Source organism: Artemia sp. Qi Xiang Cuo, chromosome 13, assembly GCF_049724085.1.
Source record: "Artemia sp. Qi Xiang Cuo chromosome 13, ASM4972408v1, whole genome shotgun sequence".
Classification (NCBI taxonomy): Eukaryota; Metazoa; Arthropoda; class Branchiopoda; order Anostraca; family Artemiidae; genus Artemia; species Artemia sp. Qi Xiang Cuo.
In genome coordinates, this window is record NC_142806.1 from 42,709,832 (window position 1) to 42,733,965 (window position 24,134).

The following is a 24,134-nucleotide window of genomic DNA, read 5'->3' on the forward strand; positions in this document are numbered from 1 at the left end:
GATATCATTTTCTTCCGTCTCCACTTTAAATGAAAAAAATAATTATCTTTTTGGCATCCCTGCTGTCAATAAAAAAATGAGATATTATCATTTAAAGATGATAGCCCCCTATCCCCCCCCCCCTATAGGCAATAATTTACATTTTTTTTTATTAATCATATGTTTGGGTTAACTTCCGTTTCAATTTTTAATTCCCCAGCCTTGTATATAGCTTAGTATATAGCTAAATTTTGTCTCAATAGAAGTTTTTTTCGGAGGGGGGGGGGGTAAAAAAAACTGTAGAAAGAAGATTGTATTTTCCTTACTCTGTCAGGCGTTCAACGATTGTGTATTAAACATTAAGAAAATCTTATCTAAAAATAAAAAAAGAAAGCCAAATTCTGCAAACTTGCGATTCAACTGTAGAAACAATCTGTTGACTATCAATTTCAAAATCCAATTGAAGCTGTATAGTAGTGAATGCGTTCTATTCGACTTAAAAATAAATTTCTTGACTACAAATGATGTAAGAAATAACAATTGGGAAACTACATTCAAAATAATTTAATCTTATTTCATAAAGACGCTACTTTTTTGTCAACATATGAAGAACTGTGTATATTACAATTGCATCTGTCTGGTTAAAATTAACGAACAAGAGAATAGTGAAGAATTATGGTATGCAAAGTAATATTTGGCAGGGAAAGTTACTGGGGATAAATCGCTAGGGGTGGCACCGTGATTGGGTGATTTCCGGGGATTCGGGAAACCAATTTTTTTTCGGGGTGACGCATAGATTTTCGGGGAAATGCCCGAAAATTCGGGGATAGTGCAAGCCCTGCTGGATTTCTAATCAGGAAAATCGAAATACTAAACCACACGAGAAAGAAAAGCTCCGACTTTGCGGTTGACGCAATAAAGAATTGCCGAAAAATTAATTTAAAGCAAGCCAAACACTGCCGTGCAACGCGCCTGCGCCATTGCGGCACTTTGGCGGCGAACCAGTGGGCCTCTCGTCTGCAGCGGTCGGTCAATCCATCAGCACTGCTCCGGGGTCTATACACAATATTGCATAGCTGCGCACCAGCTATCTGAAAGGGAGGTCAGTGGATGTCACTGTGGGGGCAGGGGTGCCCAAAGCCTAAAAAAGTACATCTTTAGGCAGCTATTCAAAAATACATTTTTAGGCCTAATTTTCGAACTTTTCACGAAAGGAGTTACAGATCAATATGGAAAATGATCTACTCTCAAACCTCTTCAATTTGGAATAAATAATTCGTACCAAGTGTACAATTTGAAAGCTAAAGGGGCGATAACTTTCCTTTTGTTACGGAAATATTTTTAGTATGCAAGTAAAGATCGCATTCATATTGATCCGCATAAAAGTAGAAGAGATGGGATATATCCCCAGAAGATACCAGGCACCTATCCCCCGAGAAATTGTCGCCATTATGAACTGAATGATCACTTTGGTATTTCAGACTCCTATCCCTCAAACAAATTTCAGGCTGCGCATTTTCAGGGGGTGATATTCTTTTTGGAGCATTATGCGAAAGTTGAACTTTGTCATAGAGAAGGAGGTGACAACCCTTGTTTAAGAGAATTGAAAATGTAGCCTAAAGAATGGGGATTTGGAGGGACAGCCATCTTATATTCGCAATAATTTCTCAGTGTAAAGTTTTAGCATCACTGTTAGGTTTCATTTGAAAAAAAAAACTTGGTTTTAATCTAATTTAAATCAATTAACTTTCGATTTGGATATTAACCGAAATAAATTTGAACACTGTCAACGGTCATATATTTTAATCAGTTTAATGTGTGATTATAAACGTTATCTGAAATGCAAATTGATAATTCACAAGAATCGCTAGAAATCAAGTTCGCAAAACTCGACGACTTTAGTGCAAATTTTGATCGAGGGGCGCAAATAAAAGTAAATATTAAAATTACAAAACCTTGGAAATTCTTTTCATCCATTGTGTTTAAATAGAAATTAAAAGTCACCCGTTATGATAGCAGGGCAAAGCTACAGGCATTTACTTTGTATTGTACAAGTAAAACTACTGGGTGACATGACCGTAATCTTTCTCAGTCAAATTAATTGGGTTCCTTGAAAAGACTGAGGATAATCAACCAGCAGAAAATCAAATTTTTCGCTTCGCTACAAATTCTTGTTGGGGTACTATTTAGAAGAGCTTCAGGTCCACAACAGTCAACTATCTGTGACAAAAATCAAGGCAACCCTTGTTTTTTTTTCTCATCCATAAGCTACTCAAAGAATTGCAAAGCAGAGACAAATAAGAGGTGGAAAAATAATCCTATGCCATCAGAGGGCTCCCCACTGAGTTCTAAAGAAGAAATAGCTATGCCAGTTTATTCGTAATAAAATCCTGAATTTCAATAACAAATCATTTAATTAATTGATTATATACCACGTAAAGGAAATAATTACAAAAAATAAGACATTTACAGTAGCATCTACAATTAAAGGAAATAGGGAGTGATTATAGCAGGTGGAATGACTCTGTCTGAATCAGGAACTGCACTAAAAAGCTTTGGAGTCCAGGTGTTTGCATCTCCAAAAGACAAAATGGCAGCAACATTTCCGCACCTGTAGCAATAATTCGGGGCAGACCACACTGTTACCAGTTTCTCGTCAAACATATACTTCAAGCCTTCATGGACTAATTGGTGAGCTCTACATATCAGATTTAATCTATTGCTATACAAAAATTCGTCTGTTACTTTAGTACCAAACAACCAGCCAGCACCTCTAGGACTCATGCTCCAATTATCAATGTCTTCGGGATCAGACCAAACTAGATCACAAAACGCACCTTTATGTGGAATCTCTTGATTTCTATCAATTAGATGAATTTGGTCTAACGTTCTTACAGCAGGAGACAACCCACCGTGAACACAAAACACTGTATCATCAATCAAAGCTGATAAACTTAGTAGGTCAAAAACTCGGCAACAATATCGCCAAGCATTTGCATTGCCATATTTTGTTAGACACTCATCATAAAATCCATAAACTTTAGTAATCTGTCTTGATTCATGGTTTCCTCTAAGAAGCGTGATTTTGTCAGGCCACCTAGCTTTCAATGCTAAGAGGTAGGTAAGTGTTTCTAGGCTATAGTATCCTCTGTCAACAAAATCTCCCATGAATATATAGGCAGTGTCTGGAATTTGGCCCCCTATTTCAAACAGTTTTCTAAGATCATAGAACTGACCGTGTATATCACCACAAACTGTCACTGGTGAGGAAACTTGTTGAATGTTTGATTCTTCCAATAAAATTTCAGATACGATTTCACACAGCTGCTTCAAATCATTCTCTGGGAGATATTTGCAATCCCTTGCCAATTCTACCCATCTATCCAAGTCTCCATCTGAAATTGCCATCTTTCTGAGGAAAAAACACATAAAAATCACAACTTAAAAACAGATAAATACTAAGTAGAAAAATAAAATACAGTATACAAGAAAAACTAGTAGACTTGTAATATTTAATAATAATAATATTTAATAGACTTGGGATGGTTCTGTCCATTACTTACCTGCTACCAGGACATCAGAATAAATTGCAGTGAGCCAAAGAACACTTTTACCAAACTGATAGTTGCATTATGAATTATTAACCCAAATCTTTAACAGATAAAGCAAGTGTAATGCTGCTCAGCTGTTAGTCAAATTTCAGTTTTCCCACAAGCTAAGAAAACAAGTTTATATATAGTCCTCAGGACACACAAAGCAGAAACTTTGCAAAGGAAAACATGGCGACTGGATAATTATCAGTAGTTCTAAACACTGGCATGAATGTGCCCTCCATAGTAATCCTTGCAATAACCAAGCATACTAAGCAATTCTGAAAACATTATACCTGGATGTCTTTTGCAAAGTTTTCACCTAAATTAGACAGGACCAATGTCACTGTGGATTTCTTACAATCTCCTAGTTAAATATCAGGGTTATACAAAAAATAATCGAATATTTTGTCTTCCTAACTGCACACTCTCAACATTAGCAACAAATTTATCAAGACCAAAAACTCCCTCTTTGGTGGATGATGCAATACTCAATACTACTAAGCAACATAAAAAAAAACGTTCTGCCAAATTGAACATGCCATCAGGATAATGTACATGGATCAATCAATATGTTTAAAATCAAATTTATATTACTTGCTCTGAGGTAAGATCATATCATTATACTGGTAACTTAGTATAACTTAATAAACAGTTAAGATACAATTAACACCTCAAATTAATAGATCTTCAGACAAATCGAAAAAATAAGTAGCAAAAGGTCAGGAAAAGAAGAAAGAACAAGAGAAAAAAGAGTACAGGCCATCCCAGCATGAAAATAAATCAAACAAACATTAAAACTGAATCCATCATTTATGACAAGGAATAATCTTCAAAACACACTTTTCCTTGAGAAACAATTCTTTGGAATTACTTCAGACAGCTTCAATTTATTTGTAATATAGGGGATCTGGTACCTTAATCCTGGCACGTGTTACCAGAAGAAGAGGACGCCTCAAAAATACCCTACGATGCAGCTACCGGGCTGACCTCGCAAACCTCAATGCCTCAATCCAACCTGAATGGGAAGATGTCTGGGCAGCTACAGCAATGAGAGATGATTGGCGACTCTTCTTGGATGCCCTAAGTGCCTCTGGAGGCACAGGAGGATCTAAGGTAAGGTACCTTAATTAAAATATAGCCGTTTCTGATTTCAGTAGAGGAAGATGTTCTTGCAGTGAAAAAGGACAGAAAAAACAGGAACCCCAGCAATAGTCTTATCATGATAATAGTTTATTGGAGATTGAATGTTATAAAATCACATTGCTCTTTGTAATTCTTTTAGTTGTTTGAGATAAAAACATCAAGAAATAAAAAGAGGACTGGGTTTCAGATTGGTTTGGGGCTTTTTAGGGGTTGTATGTGATCTGCAAGTGGGTTGAAATAAATTCCAGGACAATATTTGAGATAGGATTCAACGAGGCAACGCTAAAAATATTAAGAATGGAGAGAAGAAACACACGTTTTAGTCAATATAGGCAGTCTAAATTATAAGTAAGTTTCATATGCAAATAATCAGAATGTTTGCAAAAAGACAACACGTCATCAATAATGATCCCAAGATACCAAAAATACCTGGCCCTTTTTTTCTTATTTTGATCTAAGGTCAGTTCTTCTATTCTGATCTTATCCAGCGCCTACTTTTAAGTGTCCAAATATCATAAGCTTAGTTTTCTATAAGTTTGGAGCCAAATAGTTACAAGCAAACCATGTATTAACGGAAGTCAAATTTGCAACCAGCAACAAGGAGTTGTAGCCTTTACTAGCACTGCAGCATTATCTGCAAAAACTGCTACCAAGGTGTCATTAGGAGGTAAGCATAAATGTATATTAGGAATAATAAGGGCCCTAGTACTGACCCCCCATGGGCCACCATTATCATCTATAGAGCTAAGGTCTGGTATGTTGCCATTAACACACACGTGAACTTTTTTGGCCATGCAAGTAAGATACTAATAATTCTAGGGCTTTACCTCTAATTTCAGACTCTAAGATTTATTGTGTCAAAGGCCATTTTTATGTCATAAAACAGACCAGAACCTTGATTTTTATCATTTAGAGAATCATTAATACTTAGTAAAAGTTCTGCAGTAGCTTATTTGGTTGAATGACCAGAGCTCAATCCAAATTGACTCTTGGTAGAGAAACCTCTTTTTATCAAAATATAAAACAATTCGTTTTTGAATTAATTTTTCAAATTCCTTAGACAAGGGGAAAGAAAGGCTATTTATTAATAATTAATTAAATCTTTCTTATCTCCTTTTTCAAAACTGGAAGAACTCGGAAAAATTTTCCAAATTTCTGGAAAAATCCCAAATTCTATGTAAGTTGAAGGGTGATAAAATTACACCACACTGATGGATTCCTTTCTAGGCTCGTATTACGTCATCCCTACAACATTTATGGGTATGTGCCTTAACAACAACAAGAAGTCACACATAAATATTTTTTTATTCACATAACAGAACTTTTTACATTCCTCTGTTGAACATTACAAAGTATGGGAACACTACAAAGGATTTTGTTGTGTTGTTGTTCACCTTAAATACTGCTCGAAATACGAATTCTTTTCAGTAGCTTGATCATTCATATAGTTTATTTATTCTTTTAGGTTTCATTCGCTCATTCATAGCAACTTTTATTCGTTTTAACTTTGACTTATCATTTAACTTTATTTCTTCTCACTTTAGGTTTACTTTATAATTTTACTCTTTACTTTTTATTGAAAAACTTTACTTTGTGGGAAACATTCTTTTAAATTACTTTTTTTTCATGTACTAATTGACATGCTTTTAGTATGGTTCAATTGTATGAATAATATGTTGAGCCTTTTCATGTTGAATTGCAGTTAAAGCTATAAACATAATTTGAATATTCAGTCGAATTTTTTTTATCAAACAGTTTTGTACACTGAATTTTTTTGGAATATTTCTATTATAAGGTTTGGGGTGGAATGGGGAGGGGGGGAGGGTATATAGATTGAGAATACTCATACTTGTTTATCTTCTATAGGGCTGAAGCCACCCTGAAAGGGAGTAAACACAGCTTATAGCACTGGTTCTCTGCAATAAATAGAAACCAAAATCAATGCCCTTTTACGTCTGTTGTCATCCTACAAACTAAGAATATTTAACTTGGAAGAGATAGCCGGGCGTCTTGCTATTCTGTGCCCCCTTAAACATTAAGATTGCAGTATGATTGCCACATTATTGAGCCTCAAGACAGCTGTCCTTCATCATGCATCCTCACTCAGTTCCATTGACATCTCCCTATTATGCTATGCTGATGACACGCTGAATCTCAGCCGGACGCTTAACCACCTTTCAGAAATATTCTCATGTCTGCAGTTCAATTACGAGAAAGTCAGCCTGAGATTTAACTCTCAAAAGTCGGAAGTCTTGCTTTACAATTGGAAGAATGACCCTCCTACTAATGTCACAGCAGGTGATTGCTCAGTAAAACCTGTTGATAAAATAGTATATCTGGGGCTGCCAATAGGTACCACATTACAGCATACCCGCTCCCTCCTGATCTCACATCTTGAACGGCGAATTTCCAGCTCCTATGCTTTGATCGTTAAACCCACTATGAGATTTAACTGTCCACTACTGGCAAGTATTTACAAAGCTACTGCTCTGCCACATATAGCCTATCATATGTGACTCCTTTCTGGAAATTATTGGCAAACTGTGAAAAGTCTAAAATCCGCTCTTTATTTTTCCGGTTTGCCTAGTACCTACTAAAATTGCCACCTTGGACAAAAAATAGTTTTCTGATTCGGTGCTACAACCTAGCGGACCCAAATCTAGCTGTTGAGACACTTATTAGCTGGCAAAAAATAAAACCAGCAATTCTAAAGCACGAGTGGGCAAGTTTGCTTATTTTCCCTCTTGTTTTCTTTTTTTTTCTCTCCTTTCAGAAGTTGTTGTCCTTGTTGCTATTTTCGAAAAAAGTTGTTGTTTCTGTTGTAATTTTTGAGTATGTTATCTTTCTGTTGCCTCTATTTGTATTATTTTGTACACTATTTAAGAAGTTGTTGCTTTTCTTGTTATTTTTTTTTAGTATGTTTTCTTTTTGTTTCCTCTTTTCGCATTTTTGTATACTCTGTCATTGTACATTTATTGTATACGACGGGTTTTCAATATATTATTATTATTATAAATCAAAACACATCAAGCAAATATTGCATAAATGGTGATTCATACAAAAGTTAATATTTGACACTTTCTGACCTTAATGATTCTAAATCTGAGGCTAATATCATTGCCTTAAAATTACCTTAAATTGCACTTGCTCGCGATAGGATGAATCCTGTGTCCGCCAGCTTCAGTGATGATAGTTAGTCCTCGGTGGGGCCTCAAGCAGTGGTCCATGGTTTGTTTATTGAGCCACTCCATATCCACTGATGACTTGAATACATCTACGCTGGTAGAGGTCACTGTTTTTTCACTAAGGGAGTTCCACAAGATGACAACTCTATTTGAAAAGAATTTGTTCCTTAGTCTGGTATTTGCTTGTTTCTGGAAAAGCTTATGAGGGTGACCACGAGTTCTCCTTGAATTGTCCAACTGGAAAAGGTCAGAAATGGTATCCTCAGCATTTAAAAACGTGTATGCTGTTTTCACATTGCCTCATTTGCGTCTATGGGCTAGAGATGGTATCCTGAGCTTATGCATATGGGATGGACAAGGGACATCATAGCTTTCTTTCATATATTTTGTTGCCCTACTCTGGACTGATTCCATTGCTGCTTGGTCAGTCTTGTTGATTAGGCATGCAGCACACATTTCAATCTCTAGCCTTGGTCAAACTAGACTCTTATATAGCTTAGTCATAACTGTTGGAGACCTGCTGGTGAACATTCTTTTGATTAAGCCAAGTGTCTGATTAGCCTTTGCAATAGTTACATGTGCATGAAATTCAACTTATCATCTACTAGGACACCAAGATCTCTCCCCACATGGTTGATAGAAATAGCTTTTTGGGACCCATCACTACAGTTTATATGGCACTGAGTGTGTGGTTTTTCTTCCCAAGGTCAAGAGTCTTCCATTTTACCTTAAAAAAAATTACCTTAAATCGCACTTGCAAGCGATAAGAACAAGTCCAGTGAACGCTGATCACTGATGATGATAACTCAACTCACTAGATCCATCCCATACTGCGAGTCAAGGTTTCTTGCACCACTCTTTGTCAACTGCAGCAAGGTTTTGACACTGGGAGACATAATATCATTCAGGCTAAGGGAGTTTTATAGGCTGACTACACAGTTAGAAAAGAATTTGTTTTGCAGCCTGTTGTTAGCACGTTTTCAATAAAGCTTCAAGGGGTGACCTCTAGTACTAGGTGAACTGATTTTCTGGAAAAGGTTGGGGATCACACTCTGGTCACTTACTAACTTGTATGTCATTGATACATCTCATCACCTATGTCTATATGTGAGAGATGGTAGTTTAAGCATATGCAATTGGGTAGGATATGAAAGATGTTGAAATCTCTTTATGTATTTAGTAGCATATCACTACACTGATTCCAGAATTGATTTATCACCCTTATTGACTGGAGTAGCAATACACATCCCAAATTCTGATACCAGCCTTTAACAGCTTGGTGATCACAGCTCGCGATTTTCTGCAGAATGTTCTTTTTATTAAACCAAGTTTGGTTGGTCCTGGTTACTACAGATTGTGCATGAAAATTAAACTTAAGCTTATCATCAACCAAGACTCCCAGATCTTTTTCACCATGACTGCATATGAGTGACTGTTTTGAACCATCACTGAATTCCATAAAATACTGGCACAGAGGATTATTTGTCTCAAAATGAATGACTCTACATTTCTGGATATTAAATTCAAGCCGCCAGGATTTTGCCTGCTTTGAGAATGCATCAAGATCAGCCTGGATGGCTATGGCACTTTGAGGGTCATGGACAGGACCAATTATTTTGGAATCATTTGCACATAAGCAAATTTTATTCTCTGTGAATGAAGGCGTGTTGTTGACGAAAATATTAAATAAAATTGGACCCAAAACAGTTCCTTGGAACAGTTTTGGTTAAGAAGTTATGGAACAGAAATTTTGCACTGATATCTGTCAGCTTTAACCTGGTTTAAAAAATAGGATTAATGATTTGCACATTAACTTTCCAAGATTGGTGTCCCAGTGATAACTAAAAAACAAATTGACTTAAAATCATCACTTTATGGAAAAAACGAGCTTTCATGAGTTATTTTACTCCTTCTAGAATTGCTTCTTTTTTTCATTAACATCAAAACAATAGCTAAATGTAGAAAACACAGCCTACTAATTTTCATTTTGAACAAAATTCTGCAGGAAAAGGAATGTAATAAAAAATTATTTGTTCGTCTTTACCTGCTTAAAATGCACGCTACCCCTTTTTACTCAGTACAAATTAAAATCTATCAAGGTCTATGCCACCTCTATTTTACCCAGCTGTTTTTAATGCAATTCTTCAGCTGGTTCTGGGCACCTAGTTTTTGCTGTAAGGGTAGCCACTTAGAAACTTGTAGGGAGCTAATTCCTTGGAATCAAAAGCTGTTTTTTTATTTCTTTTTTGAAATTTTTCTATAATCTCAGAGGTCCTTTTCACAAAGATGCAAGCTGGATGAAAATCATGTATCCTCGTGAGTTTGTGTTTTGAGCTGGATTTGTTTAGTGAACACACACTTGCTTTCATCATCCTTTTATCAATCTCTTACTGAACTTGATCAACTCTGCCAGAGTAGAACTGGATGGACAGATCTACCTTTTTGTTGATGAAATGGTAGTTTTAATGAGAATTGGAGGTGAACATAAGCCCCAACTCCCATCCATGTGAAATGGGCCTTCAATCAACTGTCTTTTCAAACAGGTTTCTGCAAGCTATGTTCTTTCTTCCTTTTTTTCTTCAAAGCTTTTTTGTTGTTCCAGGTACATAGTATAATTCCTTATCAAATTAAATTGAAAGATAAGCAAAAATTATAATTAAATTAAAGAGATGAGAAAACTAAACTAAAGTGAAATAAGAAATTAAAACAAACAAGCAAGTCAAACCTAAAATGGAAAGAAATAGTCAAAAAAGAGAAGGGCTCTTGCCCCCTAAATACTGTCAAGATTATGCATTATTTGCACTCTGCCTAAAACAAAATATAAGTAACATGGGTTTATATTTGAAACAATTTATCTTTTGTGATTATAACATTGGAAAATCAAAAATTTTTACATTCCCAGGAATTAACATCACTCTATATTTAAAAGTCATCTAGATTATAATTTTTTTTCCTAATGTTTGGACAAATAAAAACTAAAGAGTTCAAAATACACTTTATTTTTTTTTTGTTAAAAACAAATGATACTCAAGCTGTTTATATGATATGAGAGGGGGAAGGAGTTCTGTAGCATCACTCTTTCTGTAAACCTTGATTAGCCTTCTCCAGTATCTCCATGTCACACTTAAAGTGTGGGTTGGCAACTAACATGCCAAGCTCAAGATGGGGATGATCAAGGGCTGTGTAACGATTCTTCATAACTCTTGGTTGGCAACTTGTCACTGAATGCTTGATCAAACCAAGGACCTTGTTTGCCTTAGCTGCTTGGTCCTGACAGTGACAATAAAATTTATGATTATAGTCAATTTTTATCCCAAGCTCTTCCTCAGCACTCTGAATGGGCATATTGGAACCTGCAGAGTCAACCATGTGACAACTATAGCAGGGGTTGTTTGGACCAAGATGCAGGACTTTGCATTTGCATGGGCTGAACTCAAGCATCCAGGTTGTTGCCCACAGACAGAGGTTGTTGAGATCTTTTTGCAGAGAAAAGCAATTTTCTGTTGAGGCTGCTGGACCAAAGAGTTTGAAATCGTCTGCATTCAGTTCCAAGCCATTCTTGACCACCTCAGGAGCGTCATTTGCATAGAGATTAAACAGTGTAGGGCCAAGTTTAGTCCCTTGGGGGACACTACTCTTAAGTAGATGAGGTCGCCCCTTTCATCATATACAGTGACAATCTGGATTCTATTATATCAGAAGCTGCGGATCCATTGGGCAATATCATTGTCTATCTGATATACTGACAGCTTGATCATCAGGTAGCAGTGAGACATTTTATCAAAGGCCTTAGTTTGATTCAGTAGGAACACATTGATTGGAAAACCCTGCTCAAGCAGATCAGTTATAGATTCATAAACTAGAATCAGATTAGTTTCTATAGACATGCCTTTCCCGAAGCCATGCTGACCACCAAAAAGAAGGCCATTCTTGGCCATATGTGCTATGATTGCATCATTGACTATCCCTTTGATAAATTTGGCCACAACCAAGGTCAGGCTAATTGGTTGACAGTTCTCAGGCTGAGTTCTAGACCCTTTCTTGAATATCAGAGTAATTATGACAGACCACCAATCTGCAGGTAGGCTACTAGTCTGAAGAGACAGCTTGAATAGCAAACAGAGTTGCTCAGCTACTATATCTGCGAGTTCTTTAATGAGCCTGGGAAGTATACTGTCTGGGCATTTAGCTTTGTTGGGTTCCAGTTTACTCAGCTTTTTCTTGATCTCGTCCACTGTGGTGTAATTTTTGGCATTTGTGGTTTGTCAGGGGGGTCCATTGAGAATTTGGATGCAAATTAGCAACTTCCTCCAGATCTTCCAGATTTTTTCCTTTAGGGTTGAGCAGGAATGGAGAAGTTTGTCTCCTCTTGTCTTTAGAAGATACATATCTCCAGAACCTCTTTGGGTTGTCTTTGATGTTCAATGCCAAGTTATCTTCATAGTCAGCTACAAAGTGCCTAGTCAGTTGTCTCAGTTTATTCCTTGCTCTTGCAAAACAATCCCAGTGGTGTGTGCATTTGCATTACTTATGCTTTGAAAAAGCCTTCTTCTTATGGTTCATAGCCTTTTTAATAGGCTGTGGCAGTGTTTTTAGTGCATTCACAAATGAATTTGAAATGCATGTCCTCTCAGCTTGGACGAGAGTGTTCTTAAAACTTTACCAGGCTAGCTCAATGTCTCCCTTGACATTCACTTGGTCCCATTCTACTGTGTTTAGGCCTATTATCTTCCTGATTTTGCTGTAGTTGGTGTAAGTTCATTTAGTACAATTGTTTGTTTGTTGACTAAAGCAAGAAGCAATAGCCCTTCTCCTGTTTGTAATGATTTCTTTTTTTTTCAATTTTAGCTTGATTATTCATTTTAATTTTGATCAGTTTTGGGATTTATTTATTTATCTATAGCTGTATATGCTATCTTTATGTTATTGCAATTAGCTAATTTCATTTCTGTTTATTTATTCATTGTTAATAATATCTGCATGAATAAATTTGAGTTATTGTAGGAATAATTTATATTTGTTTTTGAGTTTTAATGTTGCTCCTTACTTTCATTTGAAAAAATTGTTTTTTTTATATTCAATTTCTGACCATTTTTCAAATAATGCTGGTAAATCCGGCTCACATTCCATGAAAAATTCCCTCCCCTCATAGGAAACTTCCTCCCATGTACAGTACACCCCCACTGTAATATTCCTTTTGGACAATGCCAGCCTTGCTGAAAATTCATTCCCCCCCCTCATAAATTTCTTGGAGAAGATTCAGCCTGAAAAATTATCCTTAACATATTTTCATTTGGAAAAGACTTCAAGTTCTAATCGTTTTTCTGATCATTCCGGAAATCCCTCCTGGAAATTAATTTTGATCAGTTTTGGGATTTATTTATTTATCTATAGCTGTATATGCTATCTTTATGTTATTGCAATTAGCTAATTTCATTTCTGTTCATTTATTCATTGTTAATAATATCTGCAAGTATAAATTTGAGTTATTGTAGGAATAATTTATATTTGTTTTTGAGTTTTAATGTTGCTCCTTACTTTCATTTGAAAAAATTGTTTTTTTTATATTCAATTTCTGACCATTTTTCAAATAATGCTGGTAAATCTGGCTCACCTTCCATGAAAAATTCCCTCCCCTCATAGGAAACTTCCTCCCATGTACAGTACACCCCCACTGTAATATTCCTTCCAGACAATGCCAGACTTGCTGAAAATTCATCCCCCCCCCCATAAATTTCTTGCAGAAGATTCAGCCTGAAAATTTATCCTTAACATATTTTCATTTGAAAAAGACTTCAAGTTCTAATCGTTTTTCTGATCATTCTGGAAATCCCTCCTGGAAATCCAAAAATGCCGAAAATTTCTCCCATTCAATTCCCCCAGAACATCTACACATGCAAAATTGAGTAGGCAAAGAGAAAGTAAGACAAATAAAAGGAATTTTGTATAGGAGTTCTATAAAATCTCACCAATGTAAAATAACTCCTGGAAAGTTCACCCCTAGAAATTTCCCTCAACACAGAAAATTATCCCCATGGAAACCTATCCCATGCACAAAATCCTTTCCATCAAAAAATGGCTGTACACTTCCAAATAACAAATACTATACACAAACAATGGGCAAATTTTATAGCTCAAAGACCTATGCACAGGGGCTGTGGGGGGGGGGGGTCATGTTATATCCATAGGCATAGTTTTGGGACTTTTCAATTATGCTAAACAAATGGCATTCTCAAAATTTTGATCAGACATTTTTGGGGGGAAAAGGACATGGCAGGGGGGGGGGGGCTAGTTACCCTCCAATCTTTTTTGTCACTGAAAAGGGAACTAGAACTTTAACTTCTGGTCATATGAGCCCTATCCCAATGTTCTAGGTCCATCAGTTTAATAAAATCAGCCCTGGAAAAAACAACAACAAATAAATATATATCTGTGATCTTTCTTCTGACAAAAAAAAATAAAATAAAAGAAAGTACAATATTCCACATTTTTGCAGAATGAAGCTTGAAACTTCTACAGTAGGGTTCTCTGATATGCCAAATCTGATGGCATGGTTTTCATTGAGATGCTTTGAATTTTAGGGGGTGTTCCCCCCTTTTCAAAAATTAGTTAAATTTTATCAGGCTTGTAGCCTTTTATCAGTAGCACTAAGCTTAATGAATCTTATGTTTGTTGTTACAAGTATTTTGCAGTAGGTTGCATCAAGACATGGCCAATTGTAGAAAGAGAAAAGCCAAGACAGATAGTCTAAGTATTTGAGAGGCAAATGTTTAAATGGCTCTTGGCTTTTCTCTGTCTACAATTAGCCATGTCTTGATGCAACCTATGCAACCTACTGCAAAATACTTGATAACTTCAATTCAAAATCAACAGACCAAAGGCCTTGACCAAGTCCATTGATTTTGAATCAAAGTTAACAAGTATTTTACAGTAGGTTGCATCAAGACATGGCCAATTGTAGACAGAGAAAAGCCAAGACAGATAGTCCAAGTATTTAAGAGGCAAATTTTTAAATGGCTCTTGGCTTTTCTCTGTCTACAATTAGCCATGTCTTGATGCAACCTAGTGCAAAATACTTGATAACTTCAATATATATGTATATATATATATATATATATATATATATATATATATATATATATATATATATATATATATATACATATAAAACAAAAGTGTTTACAAAAGTGATGAGTTCAACCCTCTAAAATGTGATCTCTCCAGTCCTGAACCATGGTACCCAACCACCTCAACCACAGTTATACTTGGTGTCACTTTTAGCTCAGACTGCTGCTTTAGCCTGCATGTTGCAAATCTAGTGAAAAAAGAAAATTACACCTTATATATATACACTATATATATATATATATATATATATATATATATATATATATATATATATATATATATATATATATATATATATATATATTATGTTTTAGAGGTAATTACTTGGCAAAAAAAAAAAAAAAAGAAAACTGTCATCCTAATCCAGCAATTGAGACAAATGTGCACTTGAATGAGGTTTTGACCTTACTTATCTATCCAACTACCTAGGACCAAACAGTATAACTGAACCATCAACCAAATAGATATAATACCAAACCCAAGTATATATATTATGGAAAAAGATTATTAAATTTGGAAAGAGCATAAAAAAAGCATTGAATGGTATTTTTACTTTATTTGTAAGTCAATAATATGAATAATTCCCCCCCCCCTGCTAATGTGCAAATATATACCCTGAATTGGTGTGTATAGGGGTGGGGTAAAATTCATTTGCAACAAAAATTATTATTAAAAATAAAAAAAAGGCATTGAGTGGTATGTTTACTTTATTTGTCAGTATACAATATGAGCTGTGAAATATTTACCCATTTACCTAACTCAACTAGCCCACTTTCCCAGATAGCAAAAAGCCCCTAAGCTATTATTTAACCATTAACATCTGAGACTATTTCAAGAGTAATTTTTTCTTCTTCTTCTTCTCTTTAACAGTAGGCGGGCTTTTCAGTAACACTATTTAGCCCTTTTCCTTTTGCTTCACTCTGTGAGCTACAGAGCTACTGGCTTGATTGCCTCATATTTATTAGATATATTCAGATATCTTTCAGCAGATCTTTCGACTCTAGGAGTTCAAATATAAGATGATAGATGTCCATTTCTATACTCTGTGTGCAGGTATAGTTGGCTAGGCTCTTGGCTGATAGTGGGATTTTGTGGTGTTTGAAGTATTTTAACAGTTTAGAAAGCAAGGTATGTTGTGCAGACATCAGCATATTACATTCAAATAGGCAATGGTCAAATGTTTCATTATTCATATTACAATGCCTGCAAAGAGGGGACAGGGGAATTGAACCACTTGAATTAGAAAGCTTATATGAGAAAGAAAGTAAATTTAGTCCATTTGTTCCAGAACGAATTCTATGATAAATTTTAGAAAGATACTTATTGGGAAAGGGGGAAAGGATAGGATTAATCTTATTAAAATTAATATCTGATAGCCTCCATCGGTAAATATCTCTAATTGGGATTGGTCTCCCACTTGGCTGGTCAATATTTATAGCATTTTTTGCTATTTCATCAACCTGATGATTACCACTTATGCCAGAGTGGCTAGGAATGTACTGAAAGTAAGTTTTTATGCCACTTGAAGCAAGATTATCAATAATACTGAGACAATGATAAGTGTCAATGTACAACTTGTATTGAGGAGCTGAGGCCAGCAACTCAAAGCTTGATAAAGAGTCGGAATATATGATAATAGTATTCGGATTTTCAATCAAAGAATGATTTTGCTTAAGGTGTTCTAATGCCATGATTATGGCATTTAACTCAACAGACATTATAGATAAATTATTAAATAATCTCTCGCCCATTGCAATTTTCAGGTGAGGAAGGAAAACACCACTTGCAACCTTCTCATTCATTTTTGACCCATCAACAAATATTTGGAAGTGATTTTTATAGGTAATTGTATTAAGTTCTGCAAATTTTTTCTGAACAAAAGCAATGGGGGTTAAATCTTTATTCCATTTTGAAAATTCAGTATTTATTATGGGAAATGACCAATTCCATGGAGGGGATTGGGGGAAAGTAGGTGCAATAGACTTTGCTGGTACAGGGAACTTCTTTTGAATATTGGCATACTCATCTGCAATACCTCTATACATGGCTGGATTTCTTAACCAATTATGTAATGTGGGTGAGCTATTTGATTCAATTTTTGTAAGATGTTTTATCAAGAGAAAGCTACGTCTCTCCCTTATTGTTGTTAATCCACTCTCCATAAGCAGAAACTTGGTGCTTGTGGGTTTCCTAAGACCAAATATGAGACGTATTATATCATTTTGTGTTGTTTCAATTTTTTGCATCTGGGTCTTTGCACATGCACCATAGACAATGAGCCCATAGTCAATATGGGGTCTTATATGTGATTTATAAAACTGGAGTATGGTTTTCTCCTTACAACCCCAGGGTGTGGAAAGAAGTCTTTTTAGTATATTTGCTTTTCTATAACATTTTTTTATTGTGTTTGAAATGTGGAGGTGGAAATTAAGTTTTTGGTCAAGCATGAGACCTAGGTAATTAATATTATTATCTTCTGGAATAGTTGTTTTATTTAGAGTTAGTTTTGCATTAACATGGTTTCGCTTCCTGTGAAATTGGATTATTTTTGACTTGGTGGGTGCAATGGGTAAATCTGAATGTTGAGAGAATTTTTCAAACTGGAAAAGTGACTTTTGCAGATTTGACTGTGCTATCTGAAAGGTGTTGCCAGATGACCATAGCACCAGATCATCAGCATATTGTAGATTCGTGTGGGGTAGGTTCATGTCCCAGAGATATAGGGCAAATAGGAGGCAACTGAGGACTGCTCCCTGAGGTAGGCCTTTGGATATTGTCTTTTGGGGTGAAGAGGCTGAACCAACACAAACAATGAAACTTCGCACTTCTATGAAGGATTTAATAAAGGATACTAGCTTGGGAGGTACTCCAAGGTTTGCAAGTTTATTTAAAAGGATTTGGTGGTTCACATTGTCATATGCTCCTTCAAAATCAAGGAAAGCTGCCACTAGGATATTATTTTTTGAGAAAGATTCATTTATTGCATTTGTTAGCAAAATGAAAGCATCTGTTGAGGAGTGGTATTTCCTGAATCCAGTTTGAGTGTGTGGGATCATGTTATTTCTCTCAACAAACCAGAGAAGTCTGTGATAAATCATTTTCTCCATTATTTTCCCCATCACAGGTGTAATCATTATGGGCCTATAAGACTCAGGGTTATCTTTTGGTTTATTTTTCTTTAGGATTGGTAGGAGGGACGAACATTTCCATATATTGGGGAACCTAGAGGATGCCCAAGCGTGATTATAACAATTTAGCAGTTCTTGTTTGTATGAAGGTGTGAGATTCTTTATCCATGTAGGGTGTATATTGTCATAGCTGCTGCTAGTTTTGGACCTAATATGATGTATTGCATTATTCAATTCCTGGATTGAAAATGGATTAGTTATGTACTCGGATCCTGGGCGTGGTTGGTAACTAGGGTTCATAGGAATTGTGGACAGATTGCTTTGATTGTTTGATGTTAGCTTATTAACACTCTCTGAGAGCCCCTCTGAAAGAGATCTGGGGGTCGTTGTAGACGAAGACCTTAATTTCAACTGCCACACCCGAGCTGCAGTAGCAAAAGCGAACCAAACTCTCGGTCTCATCAAACGTACAATGACAAGTAGATCCCCTGCAATAATCACAAAACTTTACAAGAGCCTGGTGAGACCAAGATTAGAATTTGGAATGTGTGTTGCCATACCAATTAATAAAACAGACCAGATGGCTCTCGAGTCTGTCCAAAGACGGGTGTCAAAATGCATAAAGGGGCTCAGAGACAAAGAGTATGAATACCGACTGCAGAGCCTTAAGCTACCAACTCTGACATACTGTCAGTAAAGAGGTGATATGATAATGACCTACAAACTGCTCAATTCTGATAACAAGGACCTCTTTTAGCCTGCCCAGTCGTCAAGAACCAGGGGTCATTCAGCAAAGCTTTTTTGGAAGCCTGCTAATACAAGGAAGAGGAACCATTTCTTCTCCAACCGCATCATAAGCCTCTGGAACGATCTGAGCAAAACGACAGTGAGTTCACCATCTATTGACAGTTTCAAAGCCAATCTTGATAAGGAATGGGAAACCAAACTATGGCTCACGCAATGGGATGAAGCTGATGTCCCGCGGCCCCATCATCACTAACTGGCGTACACTGGACTGGTCCATATCGCTAGCAAGTGCGATTTAAGGTAATTTTAAGGTAAATAGGTTAGCCTTTTCAATATCATTGTCATAATGGGTATTATTATGTATAAGCTCATACAGGAGTGGGTTGGGAGAAGTCTTTTTCCCACATATGTGGCTTATGACTTTATGTATAATTGGCTCATGCGTTTCTCTGGAGAGATTATTTGCAAAATTATTCCAGTATTTATATTTAGCATCTATTATAGTCCTTTTTAGATTAGATTCTGCTTGTAATTTTTTTAAATATGTAGTAGGTGTTGGTTTTTTTATGAATTCTGTCCTACCTGCCTTTTTTATCTTCCATTTATTTAGGCACTCATTTGTCCACCATGCTTTAGGAATTTGTTTAGGGAATGTTTTCTTAGGTGTTGTCCTGGGGATAGTATGATTAGCTGTATTTATTAGTAAAGATGTCAAGGCTTCAGCATGTGTGTCAACTGTTGTGTTAGAAATGCATGAACTTTGGGTGAAACTTGTAATTTCATCATTTAGCTTATTTTGGAAAATAGACCAATTTGCTTTAGTCTTGATATAATTGGAAGTATGAGAAGAAGTTTCAGCAGGTTCATTTAGGGAGCAAACTATAGCAAAGTGGTCTGTACACAGACTATCAATTTTATTTATGTAAATTTTGTTCAAAAAATTTAGAGACACAATTTGTAGGTCAATTGTGGAGAATTTGGCACTTTTGGGGTTAAAATATGTAATTAGGTTTGGAGGGGTAGCAACAGCTAATTCATTATTATTTGAAATCATATGCTCAATAAATTTACCAGCTTTATTTGCTGGTTTATTCCCCCACAAAAGGCTGTGGGCATTGAAATCACCACAAATAATGATGTTTTTTATCATATTAGAATTATTTATATAATTAAAGAAATCCTTGGCATCTGAAGTTTGGCCATTAGGGTTATAAAAGCTTATTATGTAGGTTTTTAAATTATTCAGACAAACAAATATACCAATTACATCAACATCATTTTCAAAATCTGCAAAATAGATGCCACAAAATTTTATATAATTATTAAATAATAAATCTACACCACCTCCTATTCTCTCTGAAGATCTATCCTTTCTCAGGATAGTGTATCCCAGAGACTTAATTTGTTGATTTTGGGTTAAATGAGTTTCCTGGAGGAAAGCAATATTAATGGAATTATTATTCATAAATGATATTAGTTCATTTAGCTTATTTTCTGTGAGTTATCTTACATTCCATTGGAGTATTGATAAATGTTGTGTTGTTGATTTATTCTTCATATGAATGTGTATCAATGTTCAGCTTTGTTAAAAGTAAAGCAAGATCTTTTTTTGCTTGAATGAGCATATAATCTGGGATGTAAATTTTTGCCAATTCTGCAATAATTTTTGTTTTCTGTAGTTGATGTATGTTCATGGCCTGAACTGCATTACAGTTTAGAATGAATAAGCATATATTTGGGGTTTGCATTTTTGGTAGTGCATCCTGTTTGTTGGTTAATGGATTGATTCCTGGTAGTGTTTCTGGTTTGTTTCTTCTTGGGAGGGAGGGCCAGGCTGGCCTCATCTCACCGGACACGGAGGCTTGTTGGCTTGGTGATTGCTTCTGATAGGGATTTGAGCTAGGGGGCTTAGAAGATGGTGTTTTATCTGGGGGGCTTGATGCATTGGGGGCATTTGACTGGGGGGTTTTGGTTGGTTTCATTACAGGCTTTATTTGGTATTGTTGGGCAGCATTTGCTTCCATTGCTGCAAAGGGGGATGGGAGTGCCTTCTCTGTTGATATTTGGAGTGTTAGAGCTCTTTTCTTGTATGCAGGGCATAATGATTTATTTGTAGATTCATGTGGGCCTTTGCAATTGATGCATGTAGGCTGAGTGTTGTTGCAAGTTGTCAGCTCTTTAGGATGGAAAGATTTACAATTACTACACTCTTGGAGAATTTCATTGCATTTGTTTGTTGTGTGTCCCAGTTTGAAACACTTCTGACACTGAATAGGCTTAGGTTTGTATTCCTTGTGTGGTTTGATTTGCCCAAATAGGAATAATTTTTCTGGGATATCAATTTAATCCTTCAGTGTGAATAAGAAGGATCTACTAGTTTTTAGGCCAGTAGAGTTAGGTTTTCCAAGTTGGGTAACATCCTCAACTGGGATTGTGTTTCCAGCCCTATCTGAAAGGCCTTCTTTTAACTCCTGAGTAGATATCTCTGGGGGAACATTATAAACTACTATTTTTGTTGGTGATTGTTTTGGGTTCCAATTAGATGCAATAATTGGGGTATTCAGAAGGAATTTAAGGTTAATTATTGTATCTGCTGATTTCTGATCTTCTACAGCTATTAGCAGAGATCCATCACGGTTAATGTTAAGAGAGAACATTGATTTTAGCAATTTAAAAATTGCAACTCTTATTGCAGAGATCATTTTTATTTCAAAGGGAGTAGTGGGATTAATTTTAAGGTAAATTCCTAAGTTTTTGGAGGGATGATCTTGGGCAGGGAGAGGGGAAATGCTTTTAATTGGGGAGATTTTTTCCTTTTTTAGAACTTCTAGAGAGGACCTCTTGAAACCCATTATCATCATTTATGGTTACATTAGCCCCTACACTTATCATTGTCCTATTCTCCGAATTGGAGCTATCATTTGAACTTTGAGAAAGTGTGCTTGACCAGCCAAGATGGGTATCTTTCACTATGGCGCATTCACTGGAATTTGATTTGGGATCTGGGGGGAAATTTTTTTTTGGAGGACTTCTAAACATTGCCTATTAGAAAAAGCTTTAAACAGAGAAAAACAAAACTAAAGCAAGAAGGGAAAATGGAATTATATCAAACAGTCTGCACTATACTATGGGGAGAAGAACACCACAGTATAGCCCTGAGGATGCATTGAGCAGGATTGGTTTGGTATAACTGCTGATTAGAAGCGATAATAATTCACAAGAAAATTTGTTTTAATTTTCTTATAGAGTTGCTGTTGCTGTTTAGACAAGGTTTTGTGAATATTCCTTTCTTCTTCTTCTATTTAACAGCAGGCGGGCTTTTCAGTAACACTATTTAGCCCTTTTCCTTTTGCTTCACTCTGTGGGCTACAGAGCTACTGGCTTGATTGCCTCATATTTATTAGATATTTTCAGATACCTTTCAGTAGATCTTTTGACTCTAGGAGTTCAATTATGATATGATAGATGTCAATTTCTATGCTCTGTGTGCAGATATAGTTGGCTAGGCTGATAGTGAGATTTTGTGGTGTTTGAAGCATATTAACAGTTTACAAAGCAAGGTATGTTGTCCAGACATTAGCATATTACATTCAAATAGGCAATGGTCAATTGTTTTGTTATATTACAATGCCTGCAAAGAGGGGACAGGGGGATTGAACCACTTGAGTTAGGAAACTTATACAAGAATGCAAGAAAATTTAGTCCATTTGTTCCAGAACAAATTCTATGATAAATTTTAGAAAAATACTTATTGGGAAAGGGGGAAAGGATAGGATTATTCTTGTTAAAATAAATATCTGATAGTCTCTATCAGTAAATATCTCTAATCAGGATTGGTCTCCCACTTGGCTGGCCAATATTTATAGCATTTTTTGCTATTTCATCAACCTGATGATTACCACTTATGCCAGAGTGGCTAGGAATATACTGAAAATAAGTTCTTATACCACTTGAAGCAAGATTATCTATAATACTGAGACAATGATAAGTGTCAATGTCCAACTTATACTGAGGAGCTGAGGCCAGCAACTCAAGGCTTGATAAAGAGTTGGAATATATAATAATATTATTTGAATTTGCAATCAGAGGTTGGTTATCCTTAAGGTGTTCTAATGCCATGATTATGGCATTTAACTCAGCAGACATTATAGATAAATTATTATATAATCTCTTGCCCAATGCAATTTTTAGGTGAGGAAGGAAAGCACCACTTGCTACCTTCTCATTCATTTTTGACCCATCAACAAATATTTGGAAGTGATTTTTATAGGTAGCCTAATTGTATTAGGCTAAGTTCAGCAAATTTTTCTGGACAAAAGCAATGGGGGTTAAATCTTTATCCACTTTGAGAAATCAGTATTTATTATGGGAATTGACTAATTCCATGGATGGGATTGGGGGAAAGTAGGTGCAATAGACTTTGCTGCTACGGGGAACTTCTTCTGAATATTGGCATACTCATCTGCAATGCATCTAGGCCTATACATGGCTGGATTTCTTAACAAATTATGTAGGGTGTGTGAGCTGTTTGATTCAATTTTTAAGATGTTTTGTCAAGAGAAAGCTACATCTCTCCCTTATTGTTGTTAATCCACTCTCCATAAGCAGAAACTTGGTGCTTGTGGGTTTCCTAAGACCAAATATGAGACATATTATATCATTTTGTATTGTTTCAATTTATTGCATCTGGGTCTTTGCACATGCACCGTAGATGATGAGCCCATAGTCAATATGGGGTCTTATAGCCTATGTGATTGGGGTAAAAATTCTGGTGGGGTAAAATTCATTTGCAACAAAAATTATTATTAAAATTTAAAAAAAAGGCATTGAGTGGTATGTTTACTTTATTTGTAAGTATACAATATGAGCTGTGAAATATTTACCCATTTACCTAACTCAACTAGCCCACTTTCCCAGATAGCAAAAAGCCCCTAAGCTATTATTTAACCATTAACATCTGAGACTATTTCAAGATTAAATTTTTTTTATCGATACGTAAAAACTTAGCATACTACTTAAAAATTTGAATATGTTGTGAATATTCGCTAGAGAAATTTAAATCGTATTTCTTCTACTGCTTCAGCAAATAGTTTCAGTAGAAATGAATTCAGAAAGCAGCAAAAAAATATTATAACATAATGATTATTCTTTTTAAAATAAATTACTGCTAGTTTTATCTTATTTTTTATGTTTAAAAATTTTACTATTACATCTTATATTTTAAAGTAATA

General features: G+C 35.7%; 1 protein-coding gene across 3 annotated transcripts; it reads right to left on the reverse strand.

Moving 5' to 3' along the window:
• Positions 1 to 2,353: 2,353 nt before the first annotated feature.
• Positions 2,354 to 24,121, reverse strand: PpV (Protein phosphatase V). Of its 3 annotated transcripts, none has more exons than XM_089099653.1 (2): positions 24,114 to 24,121; positions 2,354 to 3,391 (listed from the first exon to the last, which is right to left on the reverse strand). In XM_089099653.1, the coding sequence occupies exon 2, from the start codon at positions 3,385 to 3,387 to the stop codon at positions 2,464 to 2,466; it is 924 nt and encodes a 307-aa protein (XP_088955779.1). In that variant the 5' UTR covers positions 3,388 to 3,391; positions 24,114 to 24,121; the 3' UTR covers positions 2,354 to 2,463. The 3 variants fall into 3 exon arrangements, with proteins under 3 accessions (XP_088955779.1, XP_088955777.1, XP_088955778.1); XM_089099651.1 differs by lacking the exon at positions 24,114 to 24,121 and adding an exon at positions 23,916 to 23,975; XM_089099652.1 differs by lacking the exon at positions 24,114 to 24,121 and adding an exon at positions 4,487 to 5,407.
• Between the last annotated feature and the right edge of the window lie 13 nt (positions 24,122 to 24,134).

Excerpts from the sequence above, each read along its gene's own strand:
- PpV (XM_089099653.1), bottom strand. The coding sequence starts at position 3,387 with ATGGCAATTTCAGATGGAGACTTGGATAGATGGGTAGAATTGGCAAGG.